Source organism: Brassica rapa, chromosome A05 (genome assembly GCF_000309985.2).
Source record: "Brassica rapa cultivar Chiifu-401-42 chromosome A05, CAAS_Brap_v3.01, whole genome shotgun sequence".
NCBI lineage: Eukaryota > Viridiplantae > Streptophyta > Magnoliopsida > Brassicales > Brassicaceae > Brassica > Brassica rapa.
In genome coordinates, this window is record NC_024799.2 from 9,706,927 (window position 1) to 9,725,119 (window position 18,193).

At 30.8% G+C, this 18,193-nt stretch overlaps 2 protein-coding genes and 1 long non-coding RNA gene across 3 annotated transcripts; 2 read left to right on the forward strand and 1 right to left on the reverse strand.

Moving 5' to 3' along the window:
• The first annotated feature begins 11,594 nt into the window (after nt 1–11,594).
• On the forward strand, nt 11,595–12,421 carry LOC103832760 (dirigent protein 20). The gene has a single exon (XM_009108839.3). The coding sequence runs from the start codon at nt 11,679–11,681 to the stop codon at nt 12,243–12,245; it is 567 nt and encodes a 188-aa protein (XP_009107087.1). The 5' UTR covers nt 11,595–11,678; the 3' UTR covers nt 12,246–12,421.
• A 1,530-nt stretch (nt 12,422–13,951) lies between these two features.
• Nucleotides 13,952–14,814, reverse strand: LOC103832759 (PRA1 family protein F2). Its single transcript, XM_009108838.3, has one exon. The coding sequence runs from the start codon at nt 14,705–14,707 to the stop codon at nt 14,138–14,140; it is 570 nt and encodes a 189-aa protein (XP_009107086.1). The 5' UTR covers nt 14,708–14,814; the 3' UTR covers nt 13,952–14,137.
• A 1,203-nt stretch (nt 14,815–16,017) lies between these two features.
• LOC103832758 lies at nt 16,018–17,223 on the forward strand. The gene is made up of 2 exons (XR_004458015.1): nt 16,018–16,157; nt 16,237–17,223. It is a non-coding gene; the product is annotated as an uncharacterized LOC103832758 (long non-coding RNA).
• Nucleotides 17,224–18,193: the final 970 nt, after the last annotated feature.

The window sequence follows — 18,193 nt, forward strand, 5'->3', positions numbered from 1 at the left end:
GTTTTATTTAAAGGGACAGACTTTTCAAAAGAAATTAATTGTTTGGTACTGCGTGGGAGGAGATGGAGTGAATCACGTAGTCTTTTTGGCCAAAGAACAATCTATGTTCCCAAGTTTTTTTTACTGCAGTTAGTTGAAATGTAGTTTTACTCAATTTTTGTTGAGCGTTTCTGTATTTCTGTTAATTGCCGTTTGATGTTTTCTAGCAGAATTGATCTGAGAGTCGCTTATGCATCATTTTTAAGTTTTTTCAAAAAAAATTGATCCAGATTATTGAGTTATGATTAAAGGAGTTTGAAGAGGAAAAGAAACAATTACTAACGAGTATGGTCAAGCACAGCCTTAATAACATCCATAAGCGCATCACTCACGCGTGTGCCTTGAAGTGGGAAAGTTTGGAGTTGGAAAAGAAGTAGAGAGACTCCAATGTTACGTCTCTATGGGAACCCGATCTTATGATATTACAAATCATTAATTTATAAATACAAGTATAATCTCTTCGTAACAGAAGCTACGTATTAATGTAAATTATATGCTTTTGAGTTTTGTGTGATTTAAAGAATTTATATAGTTGTGTTGTTCTTTGTCCGTCAAAAAGAAAGACTGTAAAAACAGATGAAGAAAGAAACCAACAATGATTTCATCAAAAGTTGTGATCATATTTTTAGTTTCATCTAATTCTTGTAACATGTGAAAGAAAAGCTTTCACAGAGAAGTAGAGAGAAGGACGATAAACGTCACGGGTACGCCAACTTGGTGCCGCATATCGGGTTCGGCAGGGGGACGGGTACGGCTAGGAAATGTCCCCGGCGCATCTCGTGTAAGGCAGGGACGACAACATTTGACGGGGACGGATCGGGGTGAGAACAGAGACGTCTCAGAGAGACGTTTCGAGAATGAATATACCGTATTCCACGTTTCGGTGCTGCTTAGCCGGGTAGGAATATTAGAAAGGAAAATTAAATTTATGGTTTTAATTAATTACCTTTTAATCTTTTTTGCCTCTTCGCCTTTATATTCGTTATTTTCTCTATGCTAAGTTACTTAAGGGGAAATAACATATTGTGACTTGTGGCATCTTCCTATTTTTTTCGTCCAGACCATAAACAACACACATGCCTCTTCCCTGCTTTCTTCAATGAAGTTTTGTTTTGTTGTTTTCCTTTGCATTTTACTTAGATGTATGTCTACTGGTTTTAATATAATCGATTGTTTGATTTTTTATTTTCGTATTGGTCGTATAACTACTAGATTATTAGTTTATTATGTTGTTTTCTAGCTGTTTTTAAAACTGTTAATTCTTATGTGAGAGGTCTTAATAATTTGAGTTATAGGTATTTTTACATAATATATATATATATATATATATATTATTGCCGTCTCTATGCCGTACTCGTATCTACGAATTTTAAGTTTGCCTTTTCCCGTCTCCGCTCCTGTCCCAGTTTCCAGTCCCCGTCCCAGTCCCGGGGAAGCTTGTCCTGGTAAAGAGTAAATATAAGGTTTTCCTTTACTGCTGCACAAGTCTCTCCCTTTTAATAGACACGTAGTTGACATTGAAGGTTTCTTGAAACAATGAGGTTGGTGAAAGGTTGCAATGGATTATACTTAATGTGCATTAGTTTGTTCTGTTCACATTATTACAAGACAGGGCAATGTCAAAGATTAATCCCTAATTGCTTGCCCGATTAGATACCCTCAAACTGCAGACCAAAGAGGACACAAAGTGAATGAATTGTTTATACGCTGCTGTGCCTTGTTATATGATCCGAAAATCAACTTACTACAAACTGACTTCTCCAAAACTCTGCAACATCATGTGCAAAAGTATATGACTGAAGGAGAATGACCCCAATAACATCAAATTCAAAAAAACATTCCAAAACACTTTTGACAACTATATCATATAGCTTTCGTAAACAAACGAATGATCTCTCTTTAGGGTACTTTATTTTCATCGTAGAGAATAAGCAAACCTTATTAAGCTAATTATAATATTTCCAAATTTGTTTAGGGCGTGATGTTTCAGCAACTGACCTTGTACTGCTGAAAGATGCAAGACAATATCAGGCATTCACCACAACTCTGTGTATTTTCAATTCAGAACAACCTATTACGAGAAAATCGTAGCAAAAAGGGACATTGCATAGAGCACGCTATAAGATCTGCACATGCATGAGAAAATACATTATTTTAATATTAACACAAATAATCAGTTATGACAAAATTAAGGGAATTCATTCTAAGGACATTGACTACATATCGATTCTCTTTTAAATAATGATTTTCCCTCTAAAATAAGGTTCCATTAGGGATTATAAAATACCTGGTTAGTATCAAGTAAGGCCCTTCAAAATCTGGTCCTTCGAAATCTAGGTAGACTGTTTCTCATATTAAAAATCAGAAAATTTTCAGAAACCAATTATATCCAGTTTGGCTTCAGATATTTTAACAGAAATAAGTAAATTATCCGATAGGATTCAGGTATTTTATATTTCAACTACCCAAATCCAAAAATAACTAAAAGTGACATGTTATTTTATGCGAAAGTAACCATGGAGACATATATGATCAAATATATTCAAATACTCATTCAGTTCTCAGTCTGAATGGAGTGTGTTATTGGTTCGAGTGTGTAGGTCATGCCTAATTAGTTTCATGAGCCTGATTTTTGAGTCAGTTCCGGATCAGTTTTTTTCAGCCATATTTTGTATCTACAAAGCTGCAATCAAGAAGTTCCATAGTAATAAAAGTTAATTCAGAAATCAGAGGCATGCATGAGACTCACTTATCTTTCAATTTTTTAAAAATATGTCAAAAAATCTCTTCATATATAGACAAAATGAAGTTTGGTAATTCAATTTTGATAATTATAAATATATCTTCCTAATTTTTGGCGGCTAACATTGGTAAGGTTTGGAAGTTTAAAACAATGAAGGAAAAAGCAAAAGACAGATAGATTCACTACCACTACTCGAGATGAAAAAAAAAAACCTTTTGAAAAATACATAAACATAAAAATATCAATTTATATCCTTTGTTCCTTGACTTTGAAAAGAAGGAAACTTGTATTTGTATTATCTTATAAATGAATGACGTGTTATGCAATGTTTGATAATGATCGACATACTAGAAGGGTGCTGTCATGCACACTTTAACCATTATCCATTTCATAGTTCATAACAATGTCATCCAACATGTTAAACCTTCTACTGTTCAGTTCTATAATCTTCAAATGTTAATCATTTATGTAAATGACCCTAACTTCTATAAGGATATACAATCTTGCAGTTAACAATAAAATACATAGTCTATATAGAGATGCATGTGTTATAAATGGTATATATGTGAAAGAGACGAAGAGTAGAAAAATGCCATGACAGTACCATCACTTTGGATACACCAGATCAATTGCTTATTTTATTTTTCAAATTAGTTCACTATAAAGTTACAATTTCAGAGAAAGTAGGTGATTAATGATCATATTGGATTTTACAAAATACATAGAGTTCTAGGAAAATAAGCTTTTTAATTTCAATCAACAATTTTATAAAAAATTCATGGGTTTGAATCTTGAAACTGAAAAGAAAGACATTTCTTATAATCATCGTATAGTTTTGTGTGATTATAACCAATTATTTTATGAAAAGTTAACATTTAAACACTAATGTCTTTTTAAATTTATTGATTTCATTTTATACGATATATACAAAATGTAGGCTTCAACTTTATAATGCTTTCAAATTATAGTTTTGAAAAACAATTTTATATTTCTAAAAATTTCAAAATAGTGTAAACTACATAACAGTTTAGAGTTATTGATATAAAACTTAATTCATACGCTGATATAAAATCTCGTGAAACATATGTTATAAAAATATTATAAATCAGTGAAAATATTAAGTAGTCCAAAATTTTACATATCTTCAATTCTCAACCAAACATGTATGAAACAAAAGCCAACAACACATCATACAATTATGTTTATTCACTATAGTTCTTCGTATGAATATTTTCATCATAACAAATTAGTCTATTGGGGTAACATCTTTTAACACTTGTCTCTTTTCATATAAATTTTATTGTTTCAACATTTTATGGTTATACACCTTTTCACTTTTAATAGTTGTACTAGATATTTTGTCTGCACTTGCGAGCTTAATCAGTTTATATTTTATTAATTCAAAAATCAGCATGATAACTTATTATTTATGTTTTCAAAAAAAAAAAAATCAAACATCAAATTATATATATATATAAAAATATATGACGTAAATTGAATTAAAATATATATGTTTATTATTATGCTGAAATTTTAAAAGAAAACATTCACATATTAAAAATATTTTAGTAAATATATTTATACAAATTTAGTTGATTAATGTTTAATTATAAATTTTTTATTTGTTATTTTCTAAATTTTATAATTGAAAAATAAATTTTAAGATAACAACACAATATATAAGAATTATCTTATTTAAGAAAATTAATATTATTAGTAAAAATTCGTTTGTAGTTATATAATTAATTATATATAAAATTCATTAAGGATATCAATGACTTTAACCGCTTAATTATTATAAATAGTTTTATATCTTATTTTAAATTTTATAACTGAAAAATATGTTTTAAGATAACAACACAATGTAAAAATTATCTTTTTGAAAATAAAATTAATATTATAAATAAAAATTCGTTTTGATTATATAAAATATGTTTAAAGATAACAACACAATGTAAAATTTATCTTTTGAAAAGAAAATTAATATTATAAATAAAAATTCGTTTTGATTACATAGTTAATTATATACAAATTCATTAAGGGTAGTATAGATATTAACCGCTCTAACTTTTAATGTGAGAGCTCGATTCCAAAAATTTACTTCGCAAATAATAGTATAGATGATCATATATATATACAGTGAAACTTCTATAAATTAATAATGTTGGGATTACACCAAAACTATAATTTTTTTATTAATTTATAGAGATATTAATTTATCGATATACTAATTGAACCAAAAACTCACTTTGGGATTATAAAATTATTATATTATTTTATAGAGATTTTTAGTGTATATTGATTTAAAGAGTATTAATTTAAAGAGGTTATACTGTATTACTTTTCATGTATTTCCACTATATTTTATTTTGCAATTTTTCCATCTGTAATCTTAAGATTCGAATGAATTGTTGATAAATAGTGCAATATAAAATGATGGCGAGATATTTGATTTTTAAGAAAATTTATGTACTCTTTATAGCATTAAGCTAATTTCTGAAGGATTGTATCATATTAAATTTAGGCCAAATTAGTTCAATTATATTTTTTAAAAACTTGTGTTTTATTTTGTTACTAGATTCTGACCCGCCCTTCAAAGGGCGGGTATTTTTTTTTTTGACAAATTTAATTTTTATATTTGTGTTTTAATTATATTTTTGTAATATTAATTTAATTTAATATATTTTTGTGTAATATATTTTTATATTAAATATGTCAAGTTGCATAACTATACACTCGTGCCATATACATTTTATAAATTATTTTTAAACTTTATTCTTAAAAATTGTAACATATTATATTTTCTTATTAGTTACCTAACATAATTAGTCAAGAATATTTGTATCCAAAAAATCTGACTCAGAATCGACTCAAAAATCAAAGTCTTATATTCTATTAAACATAGCCTATATACTGGAACGGTTCTTAAAGTGTTATATCTGAAAACCAATATCAAATCCAACATGCACCAAAAAACAAACATTTTTTTTGAAAAATGTGTAATTTTTTTTTAAAAAATATATTCTATTAAATATATACAGATATATGTAAATGTGTCAATATGATCTTAACTAACTTTAAGTAAAATCATATTTAATAAATACCTTTTAATCGAATAGCCTATTTAAAATCAATTAACCTAAATGAGTTTATATGAATATTTATTTCTAATAAAAGTCCACTTAAACCCCGTTAAACCCTATTTTAATATCATGTACTTTGTTAATTGATAAACTTAATGTATGTGTAAAATATTTAAAATTTAAATAAATTAATGTCTTGTTTAATAAATCACAATTTCTTGGGCTGAGATGTACGTTATGTTGTTGTACTGTGATAATGATTTTTGGAAAAATTGGTGTTCAGTTGTATTGTTGCTATAAATATATGTTAAATATGATTACAGACCTTAAGTTGAAATGCTTTTATATTTTTTTAATAAAGTTTTTTTTTATTAAATGTTTTATATCGATGTAAACAGATTTGAATCATACATGGATGGAACTGAATATAGTAAAATATAAAAATCTGTTTCAAATATTTTAATATAAATTATATTTACAACTAATATAAATTATATATACCATTATTATTAGGCTTGTGTAAAACTGTCAAAAAGTAAGAAGCAGTTTTAATATTTTTATTTTTGGAATAAACCAATATTTTTCAATAGAAACAAATCAAATTTATTTGATATAATTTGTAATTTTGTATTTTTCTTGTGTTTTAATCTATTCTTATTTTTTTACATGGGTAAAAGAAGATATTAGATGATAAGAAACCCTTTGTGAATCATATTGTTGCGTTGAAGAATAAGATTACTTAGCATTAATTATTAAGTATATATTAGTCGACCAAATATTAGGCATTTATTTCTTCTACACACAGATATGTTGACAAATCCGAGAACTTTGGGGCCATAACGAAGGTTGCAAAATATTTATGTAAACGATACGGTCAAACTATTAAGAAGTGGTGGTTACTTTCGAAAAAGAAGATCATGTGGTATTGTGGTGGTTACTTTGAAAAATTAAAAGGACATTTCAGTTAATCAGTTATCATATAAAAAAGTATGTATTGTTGAAATAATTATTGGACACAACTTTTATTAATAGGTCACACTGTTATTTTAATAGAATAGATCAATCTAATTTTAGTATCAATTATAGTTTACTAGAGATTTTTTCCGCGCTTCGCGCGGATTGTATCTTATAAATTTATTTTATTTGTAATATTATTTGTCAGTTTTTTATTTTACATTAACTTCTTGTTTTTTCAATGTTATTTTTTCCTAATTTAAATTTATATGTTTATAATTTTTCATTTTTCTTGTTAAAAATAGAGAATTCTATTTTTTATTGATGGTTTTTTGTATGTGACATAAACTTTTTGAAATTTTAAAATAATGTTATATATAGTACGATTAACACATTAAAGAAAAGAAACATATTCAGGCACATTTTACACATGTTTTATATGCATAATATTAAACATTATATATGTATATATTATAAGTTTGAAACATGTAAATGCTTTCTAAAGCTAAATACTTGTTCTGAGTTTACATAACTTATCGAAAGTTTTATCTCTTTTTAAATTCAAATCACAGAAAAAAATATCGAAAAGTCAGTATAGATGAGTTTTTTGGGCTTTTAAATCAACACTGAAAAATTACATGAATCAGATAACAACAGTTTTATAAACAACTGGATAAAATTTGACCGAGCCAAAGATTTTCACACAATATGTTCTTTCTTCTTCAAATTGCAAAGAGCCTAAGAGCCTATAGGCACAAGAAAAAAAATCATAACTTTTGTTTTCACTTATATAACATTTTTTCTCCTTTACACACGGAGTTTATTACACTGTTATAAGCAATGGAGAACTCTATTCATATAAGATTCACATCTATGCATTTTGACAAAGAAGAATTTTAGCCATCTTTAGTTTCAGAATGGACCAACTTCAGTTATATACACTATATTTTCTTTATGATTCAAATCTTACGATTTTAATATATGTGCAGATTTCCATGTGAAAAAGCACGCACGCCATCTATCATTCAACCTATTACTTTTTCCAAAGTAAACACTATAATCCTTGTTTGGTTAGCTCCACAAATTAATCTCTTTGGATCAGTTTACTAAAAAATATAGATACTAATGTCAGAAAAGAATATAAACACTATCAACAACAAATATTGGCACAAGACTATTTGGTTCAAGGAACATATTCTACATAATGCGTTTATATCATGGCTGGCTTTGCGGAGAAGACTGCCAACCAAGGATCGCTTGAGACGTTGGAGGTTAAATTTTTCAGGAACGTGCGTCCTTTGTAATCTGGAAATAGAGACTCACTATCATCTCTTCTTTGAGTGATCTTTCTCTCGCTTGATATGGGAGCCTTTTGCTGCTGAAGTTTGGATTTCTCCTCCGGCTGATCTACACTCTATTGCAGCCTGGATCAATCAACCTCGCGTCAACGCAGATACGCATGCTACTCCAGTCATCAAGCTCTACTTTCAGTCAGCCATCTACCTGTTGTGGAAAGAGCGTAATGCTCGTGTGTTCACAGCTGTCTCCTCACCTTCATCAGTCATCCTTGTCTCTCTCGACCGTATGATGCGTGACCGTCTCCTCTCTTACCCGGCAAGTTCTTCTTTCTCCTCTTCTTTACTTCTTTTTATCTTTCTTGTATAAGACTTCCTTAAGACTTTTTTTACCTTGAGTTGTTGTTGGTTGTTTTTGTTTCCTTGCTGTAATAAGTTGTTTAAAAACAAAAGTATAACCTTTCAAAAAATGATAATCTTAACATCTTACCAAAAAAAACAACAAATATTGACTTATTTATGTGAATATGTATTTTATTTTAAATCATTATAGTGGACGAAGAAAGCACCATAATTTGTACAACAAATTTTCTTAGATTCACGTCATCATACTCACCATTTTACCATTTTAATTATATAATTTTACATGAGCTTCTTCACCCTCCCCGGTTATTTTCTCTTAATTTATAACTACAATATAAAGTTATAAACTATATATATTATAAATTAATAATTTATTTACCCTTGAAGTCTAACGATTAAAAATAGAACATAATTCAATAGATATATGATTCTATTAATAAATTAGTAGTTACAAATTTGAAATTTCTAGAAATATCAAAAGTTGTATGTTAGTTAATTATCTTTTAAATGACATTTATTTCTAATTTTTTTTGGATGAGAATATTTTGGCTGAGGTGGATAGTCTCAAAAACCTTGAATTTAGTTCCTTTTATATAGTTTATTTTTTAAAAAAAAACACTTTATATGTATAATTTAATATATAGCTTCCCGAGGGGTATGTATCCTAGTAATAATAATAAAAAAATAATCATAATATGTTTAACTGGTCCCAGAGAACAACAACTCAACTATTTATCAATAGTGTGAAATGTTTGTGATTTTCCGAAATAACTCACGATATTTTAGTATTATACAACTCATAGGTCAATGCTGTCAAAAAAAAAAAAAATACAACTCATAGGTCAATGCTTCTAAACCAATCTGTCGCCAAAAAAAAGACAAATTTTCAAAACTCAACATGAAATTTACACAATTCCAGCTTGTTGAAACTTTTATTTAGGCCACATCATTTGATTAGTCAACGGTCATATAAATTTAAGGTGTTAATCATATTCTTAAGAAATTGAAAATCATAGCTTATGTTCACCATCAAAATCTCCAGTTGGAAATTAGATAAACATACGAATGGTCTGGACCACTTATACAGTGATGATTGTGTTTAATGAGTATTTTTTTCTTACGTCAATCTCACGAAAACAGACATCAAAGAGGAAACTATTCTTTCATGCGTTGATAATTTAGCTATATGTTAATCCACAAACGTGGAAAAAAAAACGATGTAGAGCTTTTTCCCACAAATATATGTATTTTAATTGGCTTCGGAAATTTTATTTTAGAATTTGTAAGTTTTTGAAATTTTAATTATTTTTAAATTTGACAAGTGTATTTTATTTAATATTAAAAGTATAGATGTTTCCTTAGGTTTATAATTTTATATATTTAACATATTAAAAGTTTTAAATCTACTAAAAACCTAAATTACGAAATCAAATCAAATACAAAAATAATTAAAAAAATATATTTTAATTAATATTTTAAAATTTAATAAATAAACCTATTTTAAAGTTACTAATTTAAACATATGTTCGGATTCTTAAATCCATTAAAATCTGATAACTTCTATTCATAATTCCAATTTTGTGGAGGGAGTAACGTCTATAAAACGTACGGAATGGAGTATACTAATGGGCTTTCTGATGAAGCCAAGCACGCCCCTAAGTCAAGAATGTATAACTCCTTTTTCCGATTTTACATGTGTCAGTGTGTGTGAATTTAGTTAAGAAATTAGACCAATAACTCCTTTTTCCGATTTTATTGTTGTTTATTTACAAAATGCAAACTGTTGTTGCTGGTTGGTAAACTACGACAAATCCATTAACTTTCCTTTTCCATACAAAATACTTTTAAATACTTTATTTTTTTTTAATAATTGCTTTAAAATTGTTTATATTCAATTGCGTATTAAAGGGTTCACAATTTGACGAAAAAGTAGTCTTAAGAAATAAGAATGGCACTAAAAGATTGTTATATATAAAAAGGGAATGGAATGAAAACTTTTTCAAAACAACAAGAGAAAGTAAATAAAGCAAAAGCGTGAAAAATACTTCAAAGAAAATGACACCCATGACGCCATGACCATATATGTCAGTCTATGCTCCCTGAGTCCCTGACTGTCGAATAAAAAAAAGTAAAAGCAAAAAATTATTTTACTTTTTCAAAATTTTCAAAAATTGTAAGAATAATAATATATAGTGTTATAGTGGGCATATATATTGCTTCAAAATAGTGATTGTCGCCCCAACTAACCGGATTACACACAACTAGGTGGTACCATTAAGGACATTTAATAAAAAAAGGATTAGACACAGTTAACTCTAGACTAAAAAGTTCATGAGTTAGATAAGTTTTAATTAGGGCTGGGCAAAAAACAATAGAATCTGAAGAACTGAACTGAATCCGATCTAAAAAAGTAGTACGAAATCTGAATCAAAATTGATTAAATATCCGAATAGATTCAAAATTTTGGTATCTAAAGACCAAACCCGATTTGAACTAAAATATTTTGGATACATGAATATATCCGAAACAAATTTATATATCTAAATATATTAATTATTTTTAGATTTAATGTATTTTTAAAATATCCAAAATATATAAGATAATTTTAAAATATCCAAAATATTTGAAAATATATATAAATAGTCAAAAGTAAATGACTAAAATAACTAAATATACTCAAACACCAAAAATACTATCAGTTGAGTTATCTACTCATTTGATACAGAAAAACTTTGAATGATTTATATATGAACGATGATTATAATACTCTAAACAACTATGTATCTATGATAGTATCAGTTTGATTCTAATCCGAAAAATGGTTTTAAATTGTTTGTTCTGTTTTGAAAAATGAAAAATGGTTCGATTATGGCTTCACCGTAAACCATACGACTCGATGACGCAATGATTATGATAGCTCCTAATTCACACGCCCCACACAATGCATACACATTAAACCTTCCCCACTTATTTTACATTTTATTTTTTGTTAAAACGAGATATAGAGCTTTCCCATTCACTAGTCAATGTTTTTTAACCAATCCACAAAATTAAACAAACCCATAATAAAGTATATAATAAAAGTCATTTCCTCTAGAAACATGTCTAACACTCGACCTATATATAAATAACATCAGACACCTTATTCTATACACCACTTAATATCAACAAACCAACTCCACAGAAACCAAAGAAAAACTCATGGCTAAGCTCATTTTCTTCTTAGCCGTACAAATCCTCCTCCTCGCGGTCGTTTCTTCCACCGGAGACGACGGAGAAAACTTTGCCAGAACCATAGATCGGAAGCTTCTCGGGCTCCACAAGAAAGAGAAGCTAACCCATTTCAAAGTCTATTGGCACGACATCTTAAGTGGTCCAAACCCAACCTCCATCATGATTCAACCACCAGTTAAAAACACTTCCTACTTCGGAGCCATCTCCATGATCGACAACGCCTTGACGGCGAGAGTTCCGATGAACTCAACTGTGTTGGGCCAAGCTCAAGGCTTCTACGCGGGAGCGGCCCAAAAGGAGTTGGGTTTTCTGATGGCTATGAACTTTGCTTTTAAGACAGGGAAGTACAATGGAAGCACCATTACGATTCTTGGTCGGAATACGGCGTTGTCGGAGGTTAGAGAAATGCCAATTGTTGGAGGAAGTGGGCTTTTCCGATTTGCTAGAGGCTATGTTGAGGCTCGGACAAAGTGGATTAATCTCAAGAACGGCGATGCTACTGTTGAGTATAGCTGTTATGTTTTGCATTATTGATGTTTTTTGTCGTAATTATATATTTAATTTGACGACGTAATAATAAAGCAGATTTTTAAATTTTAAATTTTAAGTTTTCTTTTTGCATTTTGGCTTATGGTGTGTGTGTGTGGTGAATTTGTGGTTGTAGGTTTGTCGTTTAATAATATTTGATGATAGTTTTATTTGAACGAGTTTTTGATGGTATGTACTCACTTTAGTCCTTTAGTATATGTTGTTTATGGTCTTGGACCGACATCTTGACGTGGTCGGTACAAGAACCCGAAGGACACGGTTGATGACTTTGACAAGCAAGCGAAATGAGATATTATGTTACTATTTCAATCGCATTCATCTTTGGTGGTAATTAGTGTAATGTAAGAGCAAGTGCAACAATGATTCTTAGTTGGAGTCCTTAAAAATAAATTATTATAAAATTATATAGGACCTACAATTTTTAGGTTTCTGTGCAAGTTGGTGCCCTTAAATTCTTTAGCTAAGGATCAATTCTGTGGAATCTGTTAACTATTTGCGGACCCCACTGACCTGTAGCAGCCCGTTATATTTTTTTTTTTGAAAAAGAATCCAAAAAAAAAGAAAATAGTAAAAAAAAAAAAAACATTTTTTTAAAAAATTTTAATGGGGGTACATGGTTGTGGATGCTCTAATAGCTAAACAATTATAATCAGTTAGTATATCATTGCTTTATAACTTCTTGATTATTGGAACGACTTTAAACTCGATGAAGTGACTTCGCCTTGCAAGAAACATCTGTCTTCTTAACTTGACATACATCATATTTATTTTTGATTTGAAGAAGAAAAAAACAACTTTTATTTCTGTAAATCATTAGAACACGCACCACTTTTACAACAAAGAAAACAAGAGCAAAATGCTTGTTTTATGTAATTGGAAAAACGTACACTCAATTTAAAACAAATCCTTTTAAGTTGAGTCAAACAAAATTACTAACTTAGCCTAGCCCATCAACAAAATAATGATCAGTTTTTGAAACATTAAACAAATTATTCTCATGTTCGTTTCTACGAAAGGTTAATGTCATGATCAAGATTGTTTCTGGATCTTCCACCAACAAAAATAGATTGTTTCTAGATCACCATGTGGCCAAGGAACCGCAAGCAAATTGGGTAGCTCTGGATAAGTATATAATCTTCTCATTTCTTTTTTTTTTTTTTTGGAATGAAAATCTTCTCATTTCAGTTTTCACTTATTTAGTTTTACTTTCCATCTGTGTGGTTAAAGTGGTTCTTTTAACAGGCACCTTAAAGCACGAAGCGAAACGGTGCAGAGATGATTTACAATGTAACATCGTGGTGATACAGCGTTCTCAGGCAAAAGTAGGGTTCCCAACAAAGGATGCAGTGAAAGAGTGTGCTCTACCAACTGAACCAGAACTCGCATCTGAAAAGAACAAAACAGGTCGTTAGATTCAGTAAGAATAGTAGTTACAACTCCACTGAGCAGTCCAGAGGTTGGGACAACATTCACAGGGACATAAGCTGGGACACTAATTAGTTTTTACCATTCCATTAGGTCATTTTTGGATGTGTTTTTGTAAATGAAAATCTAAAAATATTTCCTCTTTTAATTACGTTGAGATGAGCATTCGTCCTCGAATGTCTCAGGTAAAGCAAATCACACCACTCTTGAAACATGTTCATGCTTAAGTCAAACACTCTCTCTCTCTCCCTATCAGACAAGAGTGAATAAATTTTCAGGGAGGTTCAGTTGAAGTCAAGTAAATAAATTTGATGTCCAAAACAAAGTAATTAACAAACAAACCACCATTGGATGGAAAAAAAATGAAGGAAACATTGTAAGCTGTCAACATATTGAAGAAGAAAACGTTTTCAAGTGTCTCAATCGCACACACAGAAACATCAAATAGGTTTTCACGAGGAAGGGTATGACGCCAGCCCTGAAGTTTCAGCCGCCGCCGCAGCTTCCTCATCGGAGTACAAATTATCACTCCTCCTAATCCCCGCGTGGATCAGAACCAACACGACGGCGGTCAACAGCGATCCGAGAATATTGCCCGTGGCGTGGGTGAACAAAAGCATACCGATGGTCAACGCCGAGAGAGAGATCATGACCGTCCGATCGTCGACCTGGTGACCGAAGAGCACGAGAGGCTCGTCGCGGAGGAAGTAGAGGAAGATCCAGAAGACGACCAAGATGGCTAAGACGAGGAGCGAGGTCGGGTGGTAGAGAAGGCTTACGAAGAGCATGAAGAGGACGGCGATGGCGTAGTTTGCTCTGAAGTAGACGAGATTCGTCTTCATTCTCGAGATCGCGTCCAAGAAACCCTGAGGAACAGTCATTGATTCCAGATCGAACATCGACCTCCATGGCCGCCGCGTGGCTAGACCTGCTTTGAGACGGTGCTTGACGTGTGAGATGTACTCCAGATCCACCGGCGGAGATGGATGAGACGACGTCGGAATCGCGCCGTAGTTCGTCATTATGTTCACGCGGCTCTCAAATTCGTTGGAGAGAGAGAGTTATATAATAATTTTATGTATTGCTGGAAAAAGAAAAAAAATGATGTATTGCTCAGTCACTATGGGTTGGTGCAGGCATAAATCTATATATATAAAGAACAGTTTTACTCACTCCTTAGAGAGCCACGTAGACAGACACATCAGAAAGTCATGCTCTATAAAAGTGACACGTGTCTCAGGAAGACAAAACACATTCTCTCCCCTTCATTCGATGGCGTTGACGCCTGAGTTTCTTCGGGTTATCTGAAACGGTTCAATTTATGGCTTTCGTGTTAAATCTCATCGATTCAGTCGCTCACTATGAGTTCTGCGAGACGGTGTGTGTTAGGTATAAATATGTGAACATAAGGGCGATCAAGCTCCATGCGTTCATGATATTTTGAGATGCAATCAACTCAAGCTTTAAACCAGGTCTTCGTGGCTGCATCAAAACATGAGTAACTCTTTCGTCCTCATCTCTCATCTGCAATTTTTTATTGATTTGATATACAATGACAATTTGCTTGCTGCATATCTAAGAAGGCTCCGTACAATGATTTTGAAGGTCCCAGTTTCAATCCCTAATACCGTTTAAGAATCGGTTGACTGGAAGCGGCAGTACCTAAAGTCTGGGTAGATCGAGTTTCCAGGTTTTGCTTTCATACTACTCTAACTACTTTATGAAATCTGATGAAGTTCTGCAAAAAGAAACTAACGTTAATTCTTTGAACAAATTGTTTTTTTTTTTGAGGTTTTGTTTTAAGCCTTCTTCTCTGACCATTTTATGAAAATCCGATGTTATCACTTACAAGGTTTTGAGAAATTAACAGAGTCTTAGGAAGGAATTGAATTAAAAGAGGGTGAACAACTTCAAACATGCAAGGCAAAACAAACCACTTTGGCCTCGAAATTACCTTCTTCCCAACTTATCGTCCACTGCAAAAAACCAATGGAAATGTAAAGCGTCAATTATAGAGAAAGTTAGCCTTATTTTCAATTTAATTGCTTATAGATTTAGAACTAACCTGTAGGAAATGTCTGGTGATGGATTGTTTATAGATGCTAAATCAGATTGATTAATGGGCTAACAGGGTTTAATGATGGCAAGAATATTCATATAATATTGTAGGAAATGTTTTCTCACTGATTAATTGTTTTCTGGACTGGTCAGGACAACAAGATTTGGTTTCCTAAAGTTTCTGGTGTTGTTCCTGTCATCCTGATGTGATAACTTCTAATTGTTATGGTAAGTGGCTACTGGTAGTCCGAGGAGACCAATAACCTATGTTTATTCTTGATATATAATGATTGTTTTGCCTGATGTTACCACTTACAATACGATCATATGTGATTATTAACACGATATTACTTGCAAACAGAGCAGTGTTGGCAAGGGGATAAAGCTTTAAGATTAAATGAGTGCATTGTTAAGGTATCAAGATTTTTTTTAAAGTTAACTTTCCAGAACGTTTTCAATTTTCAGGTTTATTAATGTTGTTTTTTTATTGTAGGCTCCCTTATTTCAGCAAGTTCATCGCTCAAAAGATTGCGTTGCAGGTTAGATCATTCCGAGAATTTCAAGAGCTTCACTTGGAAGAACGTCTTCAACTCCTCCGGGGGTTGCTGGTTTGTCGGAGAGCAATGTTGTAGACATCGAGAATGTGTATAGAAATGATACCTTCTTTGAAAGTAGGAGTCACGTGCAAAACAGAAGGTGATAGTTCAAGCTTGGATCACTCTAAAATGTTTTAACTGACTCTTAGGCGCTATTCCTCGCTATCCTTACCACAAAGAGAAAGGCTTATGGGCTCTTTTTGCGGATTCAAACAATGTATGGCTCTTTCAAAAGGTTAGTTTCATGGATGGAGCTGAAGCTATACACTTCTTCAAGTGATGTTTGTTAGACATTGAAAAGTTTAGGAGCAAGCGTCGAGGCAAAGAACAATGAAGTTAGAGAAGGTTAAACGCCGATCAACATTGGAAATGGGGAAACGCTAAAAACCTGCAGAAGATACTAATAAGTTGACTTGCTTATGAGTTTTGCGTAAGAGATGCTTGGATCAGTTGTGATCAAAAGACATTACTTAAAGTTGAGGTTTTGAAAAGAACCAGTGATTTGGAGAGTGAGGTTACAGAAGAAGGCATGGAGGAGGAAGTAGAAAATGAGAATGAAGAGAATTATGAAAGCAAATATAGTGAGGAAGAGGAAGATAAGAAGAAAGGGTCAGAGAGAGTAAAAAAGATGGGATCAGGTGAAGATTGTAAAACAAAAAAGGCGTTAAACCTGCACTGTGTAGATTTTGCCTCCAAAATTTACAGTGATACTCAATGACTTTAGCATGTTATTTGTTCTTCCGCTGATTTCGTAGACGTTTTGGATTTTGATGGTTTTGGACTTTAACTCTTTAATTACTGTCTTGATCCGACTCTTCTAAGCTTTACAGTAAAATAAGTTAATGCTTCCTGTTTCGGTTATTTACCTGGCTTTGGATGTGTTTTACAGGTTTTACTGGGTACAGAGGCTGTTATGAGAACTTATGGTTTTGTCGCTGTTTATCAAATACACCAGAGAAATAATATAATTTGGTAAGGTGAACATAACCCTTATACAAGCAACTATACAATAGAGAAAAAAAATATAACAAAAATGAAACAGATCCACATTTGTGCGGTTGAAATATGTGAAGAAACAAACACCTACTTTAACATATTATTAAACATATAAAACGAAAAACATGTTGGTGACGAGTCACGAGCAAAAAAAAAAATGATAACAAACATAAATCCCAATATATTTAAATATTTAATAACCCACGTTAGTTAACCATCTAATCTAATACTCTTTTCATTTCAAATATATATATGGTTTAGAACTTTTACCAGTATTAAGAAAACATATGAAATTTTGATTATCAATAGATTAATTTCTAAACGAATTATTCTCCGTAATTTTTAACCAATAAAATTTTAATGAAAAACATTTATATTTTTTGAAATTTACAATTAACTATTAAGTAATGAATTGAAAATGTAAAAATATATATTTTTAAAACAATTTTTTTCTATAATGTGGATTTTCGAAATAGAAGGAAGTATAATATATGTTAAATAAATATCACAATATTTTTACTATTAAGTTAAATCAAAAATAATTTGTAGAAATTAAATAATTTTCATCTTTTGTAAGTAATTTTTTAATATAATCAAATATTAATTATAAACTGAGGGCGCCACGTCATCAAGAGCATCGTGGATGTAGATGGAAATTGTGAATGATGTAGTTGTGATGATATAACTGTATTATTATTATTTTTAAACAAAAACTTAGGTCAGAAATGGAATCTTCATAGTAAAATAGCCAAATGTGCATGCTAAATATTTAAAGAAGTTTGCAGAAGTTTTATGTTATAAAGTATACAGAGATGATAGTATATAAAAGTTCACAAAGAACTTAATAATTTACTTTGG